The sequence below is a fragment of the Polistes canadensis genome, unplaced genomic scaffold (genome assembly GCF_001313835.1).
Source record: "Polistes canadensis isolate GaletaPanama2010 unplaced genomic scaffold, ASM131383v1 scaffold_47, whole genome shotgun sequence".
In the NCBI taxonomy this organism is placed as follows: Eukaryota; Metazoa; Arthropoda; class Insecta; order Hymenoptera; family Vespidae; genus Polistes; species Polistes canadensis.
Genome location: NW_014569594.1, coordinates 893561 through 910411, shown reverse-complemented (window position 1 = coordinate 910411; position 16851 = coordinate 893561). Strand labels below are relative to the sequence as shown.

Here is a 16851-nt window from a genome sequence, read left to right as displayed (position 1 = left end):
AAATCTGAAAAAAAAAAATAAAACGCATTATTCTTCGTTTAGATAAAGACGACTCGTTACTATATAGAATTGGAAGACAAATTTGATATTCAGTGTTGGCATAATATCAACAAGTGCAATATTTAAGAGTTAACACTATTATCACGTATCATTAGAGAACGTAATGTTCATGATTACGTTATCGTCAAATATCTCTATATTATGATATATCTTTAATAAATATATTCAAAATATACCACTAATGACACGTGAAAGCATTACTATAATGCAATAACTAAGCATTAATCTATCATATTGTTCAAACTATAATGAAGGCGATAAATACTACATAACTATGCGACAATAAAATCTAATGGAATTTAACAACAAATAATTAAAAATGTAATTAGGAGGCGATGCACGACATTGCACGCCTACCTTCTTCTTCGGAGTCAGATATTCGAGTTGTTTGAAGTGAACTTTGTTTAGACAAAGTTCTTAAACCACGTGGTCTTGGTGGTGGAGATTGTTTGTTCCAAATAGCTTCCAACTGATCGAAATGTTGGGACTGAGCCAATGCTGCTTGTTCTGGACCTAACCCTGGCTGAGAACTAGCTAATCCAGCTTTACTAATTTCCTCCATAGAAGCACTAACACTGAATCGTCGTTTCAATCTTTCTTCGACAGTTGATACCGTTATACCTTAATATACATAATCAAAAATCCAATCTATGTAGGATATTTATTCAATTTAGATATGTAGATAACAATCATTGGGTTTGCTTAAAAAATTCGCGCCGATTTATATGTTTTTTTTTTTTTTTTAATGCACAATATATATATACTTTTCTCTCAGAATAGGCACAAATTTTGTAGGCAACCCTCAACAAAAAAAGAAAATAAAATAAGATACGTACCAGTTGTAAGATGACCGTATTTGCGTTGCCACGTATACGTATCCAAAGAAACCTCTTTTTTCAATAATCTTCTAGCAGGACGTTTAGGACCGGGTGGTCGTAAATCTCTCGGAGCAACGTACGGTGGAAGTTTAACATATTGAGCTGGTGTATTATACAGACAAAGAATGGGCATGCATTTGTGTTCTAATAAGTGCAATGCTAATCTCGAACAATCGGTAGACATCTCAACACCAAGTATTGGTACATGAAGCATAATAGAATTTAAAGCAGTGCCTTTCTTCGTATCCCAAACTATCAAACTCTTATCTTCGCTACCGGAAACTGCCAGAATACCATCGCCGGACAATCTGACACAGGTTACATAACCGAGATGACCAGTTAGAGTATGCAAATCTGCTCCTGTGTTTATATCCCATACTATCAAATTAGCGTCACGAGAACCAGACACGACGATAGATTTGTCAAGTATTGCTACCGCCACGCAAGTTACGTGATCGGTGTGACCCACCAAAACCTGTAAAATAATTGTCACTATAATAGATTTGATAAAGAAAAATCAACTTATCTTATCGAGTATATATCTTTGACGTTTCATTGACCTGTGATAATTTTCCACCGGCAAGTTGCCACACCTTAAGACTCATATCTCTAGAACCGGTAATAAGAGATTGTGAATCAGGCGTTACTACTAAACACGTAATATCTTGTGAATGAGAAACTTGATGCTTCTCTTCTGGACCAGCTCCCAAACTTATTATTCGAACTTGATTGTCACCGGTACCACAAACCGCAAATCTAAAATAATACAAATTCATTGAAATATTCAAAAACAATCGTTATTTTATTCTAACAACATTAGAATTCTATTGTAATACCTCATGTCAGCGGCAACGGCAAAACATCGTCCCGGACCACAAACAGATTGAATCAAAGTTCCATTATCTGCTGCCCATACTCTAATAATTCCAGCCCTGTCAGAGCTGACAACTCTTCTACCATCTAACATAGCTATGACAGAAGTAACAGTTGCTTGATGTCTAAACGTAGCTACAACAAGGCCCAATGTTAATCCCCAAACGCGTACCGTTTTATCTTCCGAACCTAGAACAACATTTCTTCTTATATTCTTCTCTATTTCTGTTTTGTATTTATAAAGATTTACATTGCCAATATATAATCGATTGATATTTTACCCGACGCTACAAATAATCCAGAGGCAGAAAATGTGATACACGTAACGCTTGCTATATGACCTTCCAACGTTGACATTAATTCATGGGTATTTAATTGCCACAAATTGACTAATGAATCGACACCACCCGTAACTGCCATTGCACCATCCCTAGATATATCTAAACAGGATATAGGTGAAGTGTGCGGTTGAAGTGATTCTTGTTTCCCAAGCTTTTGTGGTTTTGAAGGAGCTTCTTCTCCTCGAAAACTCCAATAAGTTACACGCCCTCCACCAGCAGTTATAAGGAAATCATCTTTTTCGGTAACCTATATAATACGTCGAGTTTGTTTGAATTAGTTCATTCTATATATTTGTATATCATCAAAGATTTCTAGTTACCTTAACAGACGTAACATCTGCAGAAGGATTAGCAGGTAGGGTTTTGATGAGTCTACCACTGTGTATATCGAAAACGGAAACTCTGCCTTCTATACCACCAGCAATGGCTCTTCTACAATCTCTGGCAAGACATAAACTTCTAACAGGACCTTGATGACCTCTTAATGTATGTATTTCTGTCCCAGTAGCTAATGATCTTAAATAAAGTTTCTGATCTTCACAAGCAGCCAACAAGAATACAGAATCAGCTGATACATCGAGATTGGCTACAGGAGAAGGTAACGATATGCTGTTGAGAAGAGTAAAAGTTTCTAAAGACCATAAGCAGACTTTTCCATCTGTCGAGCCAGATACAAGAACTTCTCCGGCTGAATCTACACGTATTGCAGTAACGGGTCCTCTGTGATGATCAATTTTCACTAATACCTTTCCAGTGAGTAAACTAGTTGCAATGATACTCGAATCTTCCCCACCACTTACAATAATCGAGTTATTTATAGCTGCCGTTAACGTAAGAACGGGTGCTATGTGTTCACAAATTCGTCGTTTCAATGATAATTCTTTCATATCCCAAACGATAATGGAAGTGTCTTCGGAACCAGTTAATAGATATTGAGATTGTTGAGTAATCGCTAAACATGATATCGGACTAGAATGACCTAAAGTATAATATTTATATTATTAAATCGTTCATAAATCATTATTAAAAATCTGATTAAAAATATACGAACAAAGATAGATAGATAGATAGTATGAAATAATTGATACCTTTAAAAGTGTGTACTAGCTGACCAGACATTACGTGCCAGAGTTGAGCATCTCCTTGCGGTGGAACAACCACAACATGTTGACCCGATGGCGCAGCTTCAACTAAACGGACACCTTGTGGACAAGACAAAGCACGAATTTGAAGAGGTAGAGGAGGTTGAAGCCAACCATTTAAAGGAACTAAAAGAGGTGCGGTATAACCATCGCACCATGCCATTGCTGCCATAACCATTCTGCTTACCTTTCGTACGTACAAATTAATTGAATTAAATTGAGAAAGACTTTAGAAATGAAATACAAAAATACAAAAATCTCTTACAAGATCTCCGCCGTCGTCCGCTACCGGTCTTAACCAACAAATAAGTTGTGCTCCAAGTTGAAGCGGATCTCTGGTTAGTACGTCGCTCGATTTTCTAACAGCGTAATATACCAATTCCAAATCCCTTTCCAAAAGATATCTTCTCGCGTGTTCGAGTACGCATCGTAAATAGCTAACGGAAATCATTTGTACGCCAGCTAAAAGAAAATCAAAAGCACAGACGGCCAATCTTTTGAGTTTGTCAACATCGCCAGCTCTAAGCAAGTGAAGCCAGGCTTCTTCAACGTGTCGTAAGGTATAAGTGATATCTTGTGATCGTGGTGCACTCTGAAAAGGTGTTTCTTTTGCTGGTGGTTCTATAGGAACCTGTGGTGATTTCTCCTCGCTATCTTCGGTTTCTTCGGCAAAAAATAAATTCGCTAATTCGGCGTGACACGTTCTCGATACGTCTTGATCCGAAAGATATTTCTTTCGAGCGATTTCACGACTCAACCAACGCCAGCCGAACATTAATCTGCCGCTCATTACTCGTACCTTTATTACGCGAATATATTATGTATAATATGTAATGTATAAGAAAAGTAAATTCGCATATATATCATATATATTACAATACAACAACATGATTATAAATTTAATAATTTTACCAACCCTTAATAAAGGTGCCAAAGTTCTACGGATCAGACACCACGTTGCGAAATTATATTGTCCCAATGTTAATGATAATGGATCGTCCCCTCCGGTTGGCATTATTAATTCGAGAATCTCTGTTTCCGAGAGACCGTATTCCGCGCAGGCTAAAAGCGAACCGATTTTATTTGCTGCTCTTGGACCGACGAGCTTTTCCAGATTATCCAAAGCAAACTCTACGTCAGGTAGATTGCATCGTTTGTCGGATAGCTCGATAAGTATTTCGCTGCTTTTGAGTCTTTCTTTTTGTAATGGCGTCAGTCGTAATGCTTCCGGCGGTACCGTAGTAGTTGCTATGAAATGTATACCCTGGGGTAAGTTTAATGGCAACCATGATAAAGCAGCCACAATATCGCATTCCAATGGGTGAAGGCGATGCAGATCGTCAACCATAACGATTAATTGTTCCGACAAAGGTTGCGTTTCGATGCCACGCATTATTTGACTAAACCAATTATTCAAATACAAAGGATCGAATGAAGCATCCAATGGAAGATTACCGTCGTTGTTACCCGACAAGAAACCGATGTGCTCGCACAAAATTCGTAAAAGTTCTAAACTGTAAGCCGATTTTGGCGTCGACGTACACAATCGTACAATTCTCAATGTCGGTTTGCCGAACCATTCTGGTACACTTTCATATATTCTAGCGAGTATTGAAGATTTTCCAGAAGCCTTCGAACCCCATATTAAAATAGGACCGTGTTTTTGATCCATTCCTAAAAAGTAAATTTGCAATAATAAATTTAATTATTCGTTTTTATGAATTCCCTATTAGAATTTGATCGAAACTTACCGGATATCAAAAGCTTTTTTATACGAGTGATAGGTTCGTCATGTTCTTCGGCAGGTTTGATTTCGCGTAACAACGATAAGTGTGCCATACTTTCGGCGTAAACCTCCTGTACCATTTTTTTTCGACTTTTGATTTCCGGATCGATCTCTATTGACGCGTTTGCTAAATTTTGTAATCTATCTACGACGAATCGTCTAAATTTATTCAAGTAATTTTCATGGGTGTCGTTGTCCGAGTCTATGCCGTCGGGTTTATAGTCAACTTCAAGGTGAATCACATTTTCATCTGGTAAACACGATTTTATGTGTGACCGGAAACTCATAGCACCGGGACTGACCTTCGGAACATCTTTACCAGTCCAATCTCTAATAATAGCCATTATTCCATTCCCGTCTTCGTCAAGATCTACACAAAAGTTATTCGCAGATATAACCAGCAGTTTGTTTTCTCTATTTCTCAATCTCTCAAATAAAAAAAAGAAAAAAAAATAATGTAATTTCGTTAAAGATAAAATATAAGGATGAATTTACTTAGGCCGTAATCCAACTGTCTTTCCGTTGTACTCTTCAACACGTTTTGAATTTCCTTATTGTCCGGTTGCTCGAGGATAACCGATTCAGCTGCGATTCTTAATATTGTCCTCAAATTCGATTCCTGAGTCGATTGCCAATCATCTTGTGCCGTTTCCACACTATCGGGGTCAGCATGCAAGGCATCGATTCATCTTATCTTGCGGTCACATTGGAACCAGTCAAGTTAAATTAAATCAAGACGTATCCTAACTCTAATAAGCTTGACGTCGAATCGAACTGCTAACTGACGTGTAACGTAATAATTTTGACGAACGCGGTCTAAACGATTTTTATATCCAATGTTCTTTTTATATATTCAAACGATTGTGATTTAAAAGAGTTATGAGATAAAATAAAAAAGATAAGACAAATCTGTGAAATATAGGGATCTTTCATTATCATTGTACTTTAAAATACGCTACCGTCACAACCTCAAAGCTTTTAGTTTAGCTTATAAATATGCATGCAACTTTGATCAACTTTTGAGTTAGCATGTCAGTTTGTATTGGACGCGAGGGTTTTACGGAGGAGGGATGACACTACTTAATTAAATTTTTTGTCAACATATTCATTTTCTTTTCACGTCAGATAGAAAACAATACTCTGTATGAATGTAAAATTAGTTTAGAAAGTATCATTAAAAAATAAGGTTACAACTTCGAGGAACAAAAAAATCCAATCAAATCAAATGGAGAATGATTACGAATAAATGTATATATTGTCCCGTCGGTTACAGATATTATTTCTTTTTTTTTTTCTCTCTTTGTATACGGATAAAACTAGAATTTTTGTAGAGTTCGAAGTGAAAGAGATTGCGAAAGGTATACACAATCAACGGTGGAAGTAAATTGCGGTCGGAAAGTTACAATCTGAATAAAAAGTTAAAATATACAAAAAAGAATGTTTATGTAAAACGTCTCTACGGACGCATAGTTTTTCTTTTTTTTTTTTTTTTTTCTATAAAAACTGAATTGCGTATTACCTAGAAGCTTTCAATGTATAATAACGGCCATCTTGCACGTAATACTCGCTCAGAACGGAACAGCAACCGAGAAGTGCATGGAAAGTTTCTTCCTCGAACTTGGTAGGCACCCAACCTGTATTGTAATCGGCTCCGACCAGTAGCTTTAAAAATAACGATACACAAGAACACAAATGTTAACGAGAGAAACAAAATGAAAAAAAAAAAGAACTTACCGAACATACCATCCATTTACTTTTTTCTCTTTCTCTTTCTCTCTCTCTCGATTATTTGATAAGAAAAAAAAATTTACTCACCAGTAAAAAACAACCGCGGGAATGTCGATGAGAAGCATTTATTTCTTCTAAAAAGTATTCTGCCAATCTTGGATTAGTATCTGGATCTTTATTGGTTCCATATTGCATGTCAACCAATAATACCTGGACAGCAAAAGCATTATAATTAATATCATACATTACGCGTATTCAAATGTAATCTGTTAATAGCATTTACACGGTAGACGGAAAATATTTCAAGCTGGCAATTTATTGTTGTAATATAACAAGTGTGCTCGTGCGTGCATAATCTGGTCAAAATTAGTGTTAATCGTGCGATAATTTACCTCAATTCCCATATCATCGTAAATCGATTGCAGTTCTGGACCCACCACCTCCAATAATTGTTTCCTCTCTACTGAGAATTCTAAATATATTTAATTATTATTTTCTCATTTTTTATATATATATATATAAAAATATATAAAATATATAAATATAATATATAATATATATATATATATATATAATATTAATTTAATTGTTATATTCGAAAAGAAGAAAAAAGAAATATATAAAATGAATTTCGTCAAAAAGGATAAGAAACTGATAGGCAAATATGGGGTTGTGTGTATCGGTCATACGATCTTAAAAAAGTGTAACGTGAGAAATAACGAGCAAAGAAAGACGTTTATATAGAGCAAACAATTCAATTAGATTAGATTGGAACGTTTCGGTGTTTTCTCAAAAGATACTCTTATCACTGGAGAATTCAAGTCTAATTATATTAGTTTAGTGATTTAGCGGTTTCCACCTGTAGCGAATACCTTTCCATTTCAATCGGCCCTTTCTATATACGTTTGCACTTTAATTCAACGATCGAGATTGTAAGATTTTTGATTTTATCTTAATTGAATTGATAATGTTATTTATATTTCGGGCAATTAATTACAATGTAAGTTTTTTCTTTTAATAATATTAATACAAATAAATAGATTACAGTATAACAACCCCTCTCTTTAAATGAAACATAATATATTTTCTTTAGAAAGAGATGGGTAAATTTTGTTTAAGCAATTAGAAAAAGAACACAAGAAAAAATATATATTATAAATAATGAAATATAATTCTTACCATCCCTTTCGCCAGCAATAAATATTTTGATAAGCCTAGGAGCAGGTAGATGAGGTGGTGGTAAACCACCCTTGACCACTCCGGCAATAAGTTCAACCTCGAGATTCATATTGATGATAGGAATTTTTCTTTTTTTTTCCTTTCTTTCTTTCTTTATTTCTTTATTTCTTTCCGTAAATAAATATCACGATCAGGTTTAACGCATTGGAGACATTAATTGTTATAAATAATAAATTGTATAGATTTCATATTTTCCAAATATTTAAATACGTAGTTTTTGACGAAACTCGAATTTCACAATAAGATATAAGAGAACTTTTTTTCACTTTTCGCTTGAAAAACGTCGTTTATTTTCACCGTGTGCTTCGACACATTTACCTCTTCTTTGCCATCCGAAACTTTTTGCTTTTTTCCTCTTATTTTTTTTTTTTTTAAACTCACTTTTATTCCTCTATCTCTCTCTCTCTCTCTTTCTATTTCGTTTTTCTTCTTTTACTCTGTTGGATAAATTGACGCGCTTTGAAAGTGTGGACGTACCGAATAGAAACTCCCTTTTCCCTAGATCGACACTCGAGAGACTTTCTTTTTTTTACTAACTATATATATGTGCCCTTTTGCCTACCCCCTTTTCCTTCCCTTTATTTTCCCTTCCACGACACAAGCACGATGCTTCTTCTCCTTCTTTTCCTTAATTCTTTTTGGTTCTTTATCACGATACCTTTCAAGACTCTGATCACTTGGCTCAAGTAGGTACGAGAGTAGACTTTTTTTTTTTTATATGCTTATTTATATAATAATATATCCTGTTACTATTGTTCAACAACGTTCAAATATAATATAAATTATCTCTTTCTTTCTTTTTTTTGGACAGTGACTTATGTGTGTATCTGTACGCGTCTATGTTTGATGAGTGTGTATGCTCTTTCTTTCTTTCTTTCTTTCTTTCTCTCTCTCTCTTTCTCTCTTTATTGTTTAACAATTAACTTTCGATAAAGATTTATGTAATAGTGTGTGTACGTGTATACATATAGATATTTATATATAGATTTTTTTAATGCACACAATAATCATTATTATTTCGCACATTATATTATAAATTATAATAGATCCGACTCTTAAGTATTTTCTAATTAGGTAACTTTGTTCTTCTAGGATTGTCTTCGCTTCTGGTCGTACGTGTAATGTTTTACATTTAAACTTCTTTTTTTTTTTTCTTTTTCTTATTGTGCAATTAGGCGAATTACTTGTCTCTTACGTTGTCACCTCTTGTTATTTCTTTTTTTTTCTTCTTGAATTTTTGTTCGTGTCTCTCTTACACTTTATTCGAATGAAAGATTCGTCGCGGCCTTTATTTTTTTTTTCTCCTCAGATGAAATATTTGGTTTTTCTTCTTCTACTATTATTACTACTACTTCGTTTTTCTTTTTCTTTTTTTTTGTTCCAAATTAATCTCGTTGACATCTATAAACGTAACGGTGCCTCATACGTTCTAATAATCGTGTCGTATAGATCCGCATGAATTTCCATCATTATCCTTTATTAATTTATCCTTGGAGATTTGATTTGGACAACGTCATTAGAACCGCAAAAAGGTGGGGTCGTTGGCCCCGTTCCGATAATGCATAATAAAAATTTTACATCTGTAAACAAATCGTACAAATTATGTCTGCGATACAAATGAAATATAATATAAATGAAAATAAATTGAATGGGGGGAAATATTAAAAGATGAATTGTACGAGATATTAGGATAAAACAGAGGTACACCTCCTATATTCGTAACAATAAGCAATTTTCTTTTTTCCACCCCGTAGAATTCAACACAAAGAAGAATTTAGCATTTCAGTAAAAAACGTTTATTTGCGAGAAAAGTAAGAAATAAAGACCGGGATGAATTTTTTACTGTACTTAATTAAACGTACTTCTTTAACTCTCATTTTTTTTTTTTTTTTTGAAGATTCACAACCTGGACTAAACGTAAAGTTTAATATTTCTCTTTGAAGAAATATATGAATTCTCGGATGATTTTAAAACACATATAAAAAAAAATGACGTTATTTTTTTAATAATTATTCATATAATATTTTACTTTAAACGAGAAATATGTATCGTTTCGATAAGTCAGCATAATTTTAAGGGAAAAAGAGGCTTATAATCGTTAATAAAGAATAGATATTATAATCGGCAGCATGACCTAATTCGTAAGACGAGGCGGTAAGATTATTATCGACATGAAGGATGGAAAAGGAGATAAGACGTAAAAAAAAAAAAAGAAAAAAAAGGTCTAAAAGACGAAGAAAAATGAAAGAAAATCCTCGAGATACCTTCTGTAATGTAATATCTACTATCTTGAATATTTATAGAGAATATTTCGCGATTGATGATATGGTATGTTTAAATTTAAAAGAAAGAAAAAAAAAACATTATATACCAAACTAATATAAATACAATAAGAATAATTACGAATTATTATCGTTCGATAATTTGTTATCTTTTATCAAACGTGAAATATCAAAACCGATGGTTATTAATTATCGAAAAAGAAATTTTAATTAAAAATTCATTTATATCTTGTTTGTTTTCTTCGTTTCAAATTGCATAAAGCTATTTATTCATATATATAAACCATGTACGATTAAAAGCAAAGTTTTATCAAAAAATATATCCCATAATACTTCTATTAAGAGTGTAATATGAAATATGATTTACGATAGATTTCGATATTATCGTTAAATAATAGGCCAAGCAATCCCTGGTGGGTCAGGGAAAGCTAGCAATACCTGGCGGGATTGTAAAACAAAAATTAACATCATTCGATTCAGCGTCGTCGAATTAGCATTATATCAAAAAAGGCATTTGGCACTCCAAAAAATTCACGTTCGCTTCTTATTGTCTGGCCTAATAATATCAATCGATCCGATTTCATATTTTTCACCCTACAACGTGTTTCTAAAAGCCAGGACAGTAGATAAAAATTACGACTTTAAGTATTTAATAACCGTCAATTAATAATTTCACATTGACGTTCTTCGTAAAATATGCTTTTTATTAAATTCATTAGAAAAGAATTTTTTTCATCGCAGTTTACTGAATTCAATATCCCGAGATTATCTCGAGTAGATAATATATTTTCATTATTTTAATTAGTATTCTGTTAAACAAAATACGATAGCTTTAGATCTCGAAATTTCATAATTGGTACTTAAACGAGTACAATATTAACCGAACATTCGATATTACGAAATTTCTATCCCCCCATCCCCCCTTTATCACTCTCTCTCCCTCTCACGCTCTGTTTCGCTTTCTTGGCACATTTTCATGACATACTTTTCCAAAGGGGAGTTTCTACGAGTTGAAGGATCCAATGCTTTCTCTGCCTGCCATCATTTCTCTTGATTTCTTTTCTTATATCTTTATTTTTATCTTTATCTTTATCTTTTTTTTTTACTCCTATATTCCTTTCTGGCAAAAATTTCTTTTTTTTTTTCTTTATCTCGATAATATACCCCAACGATAAAGATTCGAGAAAGAATAGAAAAAAAAAAAGAAAAAGAAAAAAAATCGCTGTATCATTAAATCGCACAATGACTCGGTTACACCATTATATTCGTAATAGAATCAAATTTAAAAAGATATAAGAAGAAAAATGTAATCGACGGAGTTAAAAGAACGGATGCCTCGAAAAATTCTAGAGGGATTAAATGAACGGGAGAAAATCGTGGAATGTAAAACCGAGGGTTGTTCTAGGGTAACTAACTTAAATAATTTAGTCTCCCTTGCTTTCCCTTTTCGTCTCTTATTTTCTAACACCACGACTTGGAGAAATATCATTTGCCAGTTTATACTCTAATATTAGTTAACAAATCTACCAATTATTCTTATAATCAATGAATTATTATTTTTTCTTTTTATTATACGGATCGATATCAAACTAGAAAAATTCTTTTCGATTCTATCGAGAAAAGAATCGACGAATTCCAATAAGTAAGGATATTAAAAACTTATCTTATCAGATAATAGGAATTTTGTGTTAATTTCCTGTATCATCTGCTAAATTTTCTGACTTCATTGATACCCCATTGTGGAAGACGTTAATTTTACGTAAGAGATACGTAAAGGAAACATGGAAAAAGCAAAATCTCTTTTTCATCCGATTAAACATTAAAAAGTAATAAATGGTAAAAATATTTTATAACTATAAATAAAGACGATTTTCAATTCTAAAGACGCTTATATATCTTCTCTACGAACGTGTTTTCTTACTTTTTTTTTTATTTCTCTTCGTAAAAGTCTCTACGGAGATTCTTCTTTTGCAACGGGCAAGAGACGAATAATACATGAATCATTTAAACTTTTGCTGATAAGGAATAATATTTATAATCTTTTAGGAGGATCGATCAAAGTAAGATGATTTTAAATCGTTTTGTTTTAAATGATCATTTTTCGTTCTCTCTTTACGAGTACATGTTTTTTTTTTCTTTCTTTCTCTTTAATACCTCGCGTGCTTCAATAATATAATGCTCGTTTCGACATCGAGTGAATTATAGAATACGACTATAGGTTTAATAATTAATAAGAATTTGGGATTCGTAAAGCGTATACGTAAACGCAAAAGGTACCTATATAAATTTGGAAAGAAAATATATTCTTTTGGCGTCATCGACCAAGTCGCAATCCTATTGTACTTGCCTAACGAAACTTTTTCTATTCGAGCAACAAATATTTGTTGCTTTTTTTTTCTTTCTTGAAACACGGGGAAATAATGCATGACCTAGCTGCAATAGATGTAACGTAGCAACGAGAACGTACAACTCATCAGACTTTTTTTTCATGAAATAATAAAGAAAAAAATATTTATACTTAAGAAATATTAATAATAATGCAATACTTCAAAGATATTACTCTCATCGATATAATAAACGAATTATAACTTGACATTGATTATTGCACGTGTGCAGATAATATCAAAACGATTGTAAAATATATTCGAGTGTTGTATGAGATTTGTAAAATGTATTCGTTCTTTTCTTTTATCGAGTACTTTTTGTTTTTTTTGTACATCTCGTCCAATTTCCTAATTCTTATTCGAAAAACTTGAAGGAAATCCTCAAGTAAACATTGGATTTATGTTAATACACAAAGAGGAGACTGAATTATACTTTACAATGAAAGCCGCTTCGCTTTATCGATATTCGTTGCACGACGTAACCTCGTCAAAAAAATAACAATCTTCTTTTTCTTTTTTTCTTTCTCCCCTATTTTTTTTTTTTTTTTTTTTTTGATAACGTTAGAAAAAAGAGAAAAAAAAATAATCTTCCAATTTTTCACCACATCTCTTATTTTTATCGTCAAATTTGTCCGTAATTTGTTCCTTTTTTTTTTTGTGTTCAAATATATTTGAACAAAATAATGGCTAATCGTTTGAAATCAATGATAAACAATTATCCAGAGAAATAAACGATAAAAATGGTTTACAAGTTGTATAAATAAATTCGAAAAGAAAAAAATACGATTAAAAAAAAACATTCGCATATATTTATTTATTCCTTTATTTCAAATCTAACTACTATTAATCGATTGTAATCGTATCGATAAATTGACAATGAATAAATCCAGAAAATTTGTTCTCTACTATACAATCCCATGGGGAATTGTTATCGGTTTTGATTGTATTTGACTGCAACGATTTAACGCGATTGAATCTAACTGAAAAGAGATTTAATCAATGAAAACCAAACGCGAAACGATATTACGAAAGTACGGTGTAGAGGATTAAAGTATTCGTAGTATGGTTAAAATATGAAAATACTTTTCTATTTTTTTCCCTACGAATATTATATAAAAAAATCTCGCTCAATTGTATACTCGTCTGTATATTTTTTTCTTCTTCCTCTATTATCGACAATAAAAATTTAGAAAAATATTTTTCAAAATCGGTGATTGGTGTAAATACGATATCGATTAAAATTAAAATATACTCATTTGTATTTCTATATATACTGGCTGAAATATATATTCAAAAATAATATACGAAGATTTTTCTGTAAAAATGTGTTAAATTTGTCAAAAACATTTGTTGTTTATTTAAAACAGAGCCTTTTCCGTTCAATCTCATTGCTATTTGGAATCAAATAAATTAATTACTGTGGTATACAAAGATAAATAAGAGAAAAATAGAAGAGAATATATTATAGAGAGAAAAAAGTAAACGGAATGTTTAAAATTCGTTTAACGACGAGATACTTTCGCACGAATAGATCAAGAAATATGATGACCCTATTAAGCAAATTAAAAGGAGAGAAGAAAAGGTAAATAATAAATTAAAAAAAAAAAATAAAATATAGGAAAAAATATCTTTCCTCGATTTACACATTTATTTCTTATTTCGCGCGCGAGATGAGAAAATTGTAATATTATTTAAAAAGTATACGAATATCAAAGAACACTAGGATACTATTTCAATAAATCCGAGTAACATTTCGTGTTTGTATTTCTCCTCCTCTTACCTTCTTTTACTTCTCTCTCAACAAAATCCTGCAGGCGTCCTCCTTGTCCTGTGAACCGATTTGTAAAAAGGGGAACAAAAAAAAATTCTTCTTTTTTTTTTTTCTTTTTTTACCAAAGAGAAAAGAGAAACGAGATTTAAAATCCCCGTGTAGCGTACCGTTGAATGGTGAAGAACCAATCGGTCCTTTTATACGTATAGATGGTGTTTCTAGGTAGAAACGAAAAAGGTCATAGATCGTATATCTATTGCGTACGTATCTGCATTTACTTCGATGATCGATAACAGCGAAACGTTTCAGGAAATGTTCGCAACTACGGGTTCGGAGCCCATGGTACTCGATCTTTTCTCGGTGAGAGCACGTTCTCGAAAATGACAGGATCATGGTTCAAGTAGAACCTTTAAACGAGAAACCTCTTTCCCAGAGGCTAGGATATCGATTAAAAATATACCATTAAATGCGAATTCGTCCTTTGGTAAAGCTTTAATTTGCTTTTCATACGAAAATCAATAAATCGTCATACAAATTTCCCTCCTCCTACCACTTTTGAATTCATAGGAGATATCTCATTAGAAAACTCAGATTCCTGAATTCAATTCTCTGGTTTCGGGACGCTTAAGACCGAGTTTCTCATCGATCGCAAATATATATATATTATATATATATATATGTATTTGTACCTATGTATGTTTTAGTGTAATATACGTATATTACAATTGGGTTTATCGAAGCCATGGTAAAATTTAATAGCGCGTGTATTCGAAATAATTAACGCTTCTGTAAGGAAGGACTTGGTTGTTCGATCGATTGACGTTGATACGAAGGAGGAATACAAGAGACTTTCGAATATAGTTCACAGGAACGGCCTTGCACGAAGTATACGAAAGAGAAACGATGAAAACGTTTCCCCTTTTCTGTTGTGTCTTTATCTGAAATATGTCGGATAGTAGAGTATTTATTTTTTTTTTTTATCTTTATCAATTATCACCAAAAAATGAGAATATGCTTGGATAATGATTTTTCTTCCTTGACGTAATAATAATAATAATACAAAATAATAAAAATAGTTTTAATGTTTCCTTTTTTTTTTTCATTTTGCCTTATCGTTCTCCCCCCCCCCCATAAATTTCTACTTATGAATAAGTTAAAATTTAGTATCCTCGAAGAATAATTTCGACATAGGTTTTCCTTTTTTTTTTCTTCCTTTACTTTTTTCGAGGGACAAGAAAATGGTAGTATCACTAACCACCACGTAGAAATATTTACTCGTGCGTGAATAGTATTCCGATCGTAAATAGAACGATAACGGCCAGCGTATATATATATATACACCCCTGCATCCGCTTTGTATTTCGTCCTTTGTATAAAATCCTTTCCTATCCAACGTTCTCCAATCTATGTTATTTCTCAGTAAGAAGGTATCCATGGTATCCGCATGAAAGTTTCTCTTTTATATTTGACACGAAATAAGAAAGAGGTAAGGAAACAAGGAAAATTATATTGCTACCCAAGTTGAATAGGAAAACGTGCAATAGTCGAATAACAAAGAAAAATATACGTATGGATTGATAAGAGAAAGAATACGATCTGAGATAGTAAAAGAAAAATGTATTTTCTAGAAAACTGTCAAGCTTTGGATAATATAAAATAAAATCAATCATGAAAAATAACTATCTATATATTCTCGCGAGACTTTTTGACTAACAATAAGAAGAAGAAGAAGGAAAAAAAAATAGAAATTGTAAGAACTCGTTCTACGTTACGTATAGTAGAATATTGAATCCAAATAGAATATGTTACAAGTGTGAGCCAAATATTTACTGACTGAGTTATTGGCTAGTCGAGATATTGAGAGTATTCGCAGTATGGTATTTGAATTAAATAAAAAATGCTTCCAGGTGAGAACAGAGAAAAGGGCAACGTTAATAAAAAAAAAAAAAATACGAATAAGAAATAAATAGATAGCCTCCTCGAAGTCATTACTGCGCAGGAACATTAATACAAATATATCTTTGGTTAAACAATTCTATAAAAATGAAAAAAATGCGAAAATCTAAACGTTTTAATCTTAAATTCTATCGATTAAGAATATTATTTCCTTTATACACATGCGCGCAACGTTCGGAAAGTCATATAAACAATATTTGATAAAAGTATTTTCACAGAGGACAATGACCCATTTCAACGGTGGATTTCGAAGAAGATTGTACTCCGATTGATACTTATTGTATATTTTTTTATTTAAATCTTCATTAATTTTGTAAATATATTTATATAGTCCTTTTATTTATTGTTAATTTCTATGTATATATTATCTATTTATTGATATTTATTTGTATGTATTCTTTTTTTTATTTT

General features: G+C 32.3%; 1 protein-coding gene across 1 annotated transcript in view; it reads right to left on the bottom strand.

Moving 5' to 3' along the window:
- Positions 1 to 16851, bottom strand: part of LOC106785268 (NACHT domain- and WD repeat-containing protein 1) — a 57881-nt gene that overhangs the window by 895 nt on the left and 40135 nt on the right. Inside the window, exons 2-16 of the mRNA XM_014745570.1 lie at positions 7988 to 9627; positions 7201 to 7280; positions 6896 to 7018; positions 6600 to 6742; positions 5576 to 5736; positions 5046 to 5450; positions 4211 to 4968; positions 3560 to 4093; positions 3241 to 3481; positions 2473 to 3131; positions 2093 to 2399; positions 1775 to 2000; positions 1499 to 1694; positions 897 to 1413; positions 418 to 681 (exon numbers count right to left, since the gene is read on the bottom strand). Of these exons, the coding sequence (XP_014601056.1) occupies positions 418 to 681; positions 897 to 1413; positions 1499 to 1694; positions 1775 to 2000; positions 2093 to 2399; positions 2473 to 3131; positions 3241 to 3481; positions 3560 to 4093; positions 4211 to 4968; positions 5046 to 5450; positions 5576 to 5736; positions 6600 to 6742; positions 6896 to 7018; positions 7201 to 7280; positions 7988 to 8096 (4723 nt within the window). The 5' untranslated portion in view covers positions 8097 to 9627. The remainder of the gene's footprint in view (positions 1 to 417; positions 682 to 896; positions 1414 to 1498; positions 1695 to 1774; positions 2001 to 2092; positions 2400 to 2472; positions 3132 to 3240; positions 3482 to 3559; positions 4094 to 4210; positions 4969 to 5045; positions 5451 to 5575; positions 5737 to 6599; positions 6743 to 6895; positions 7019 to 7200; positions 7281 to 7987; positions 9628 to 16851) is intronic.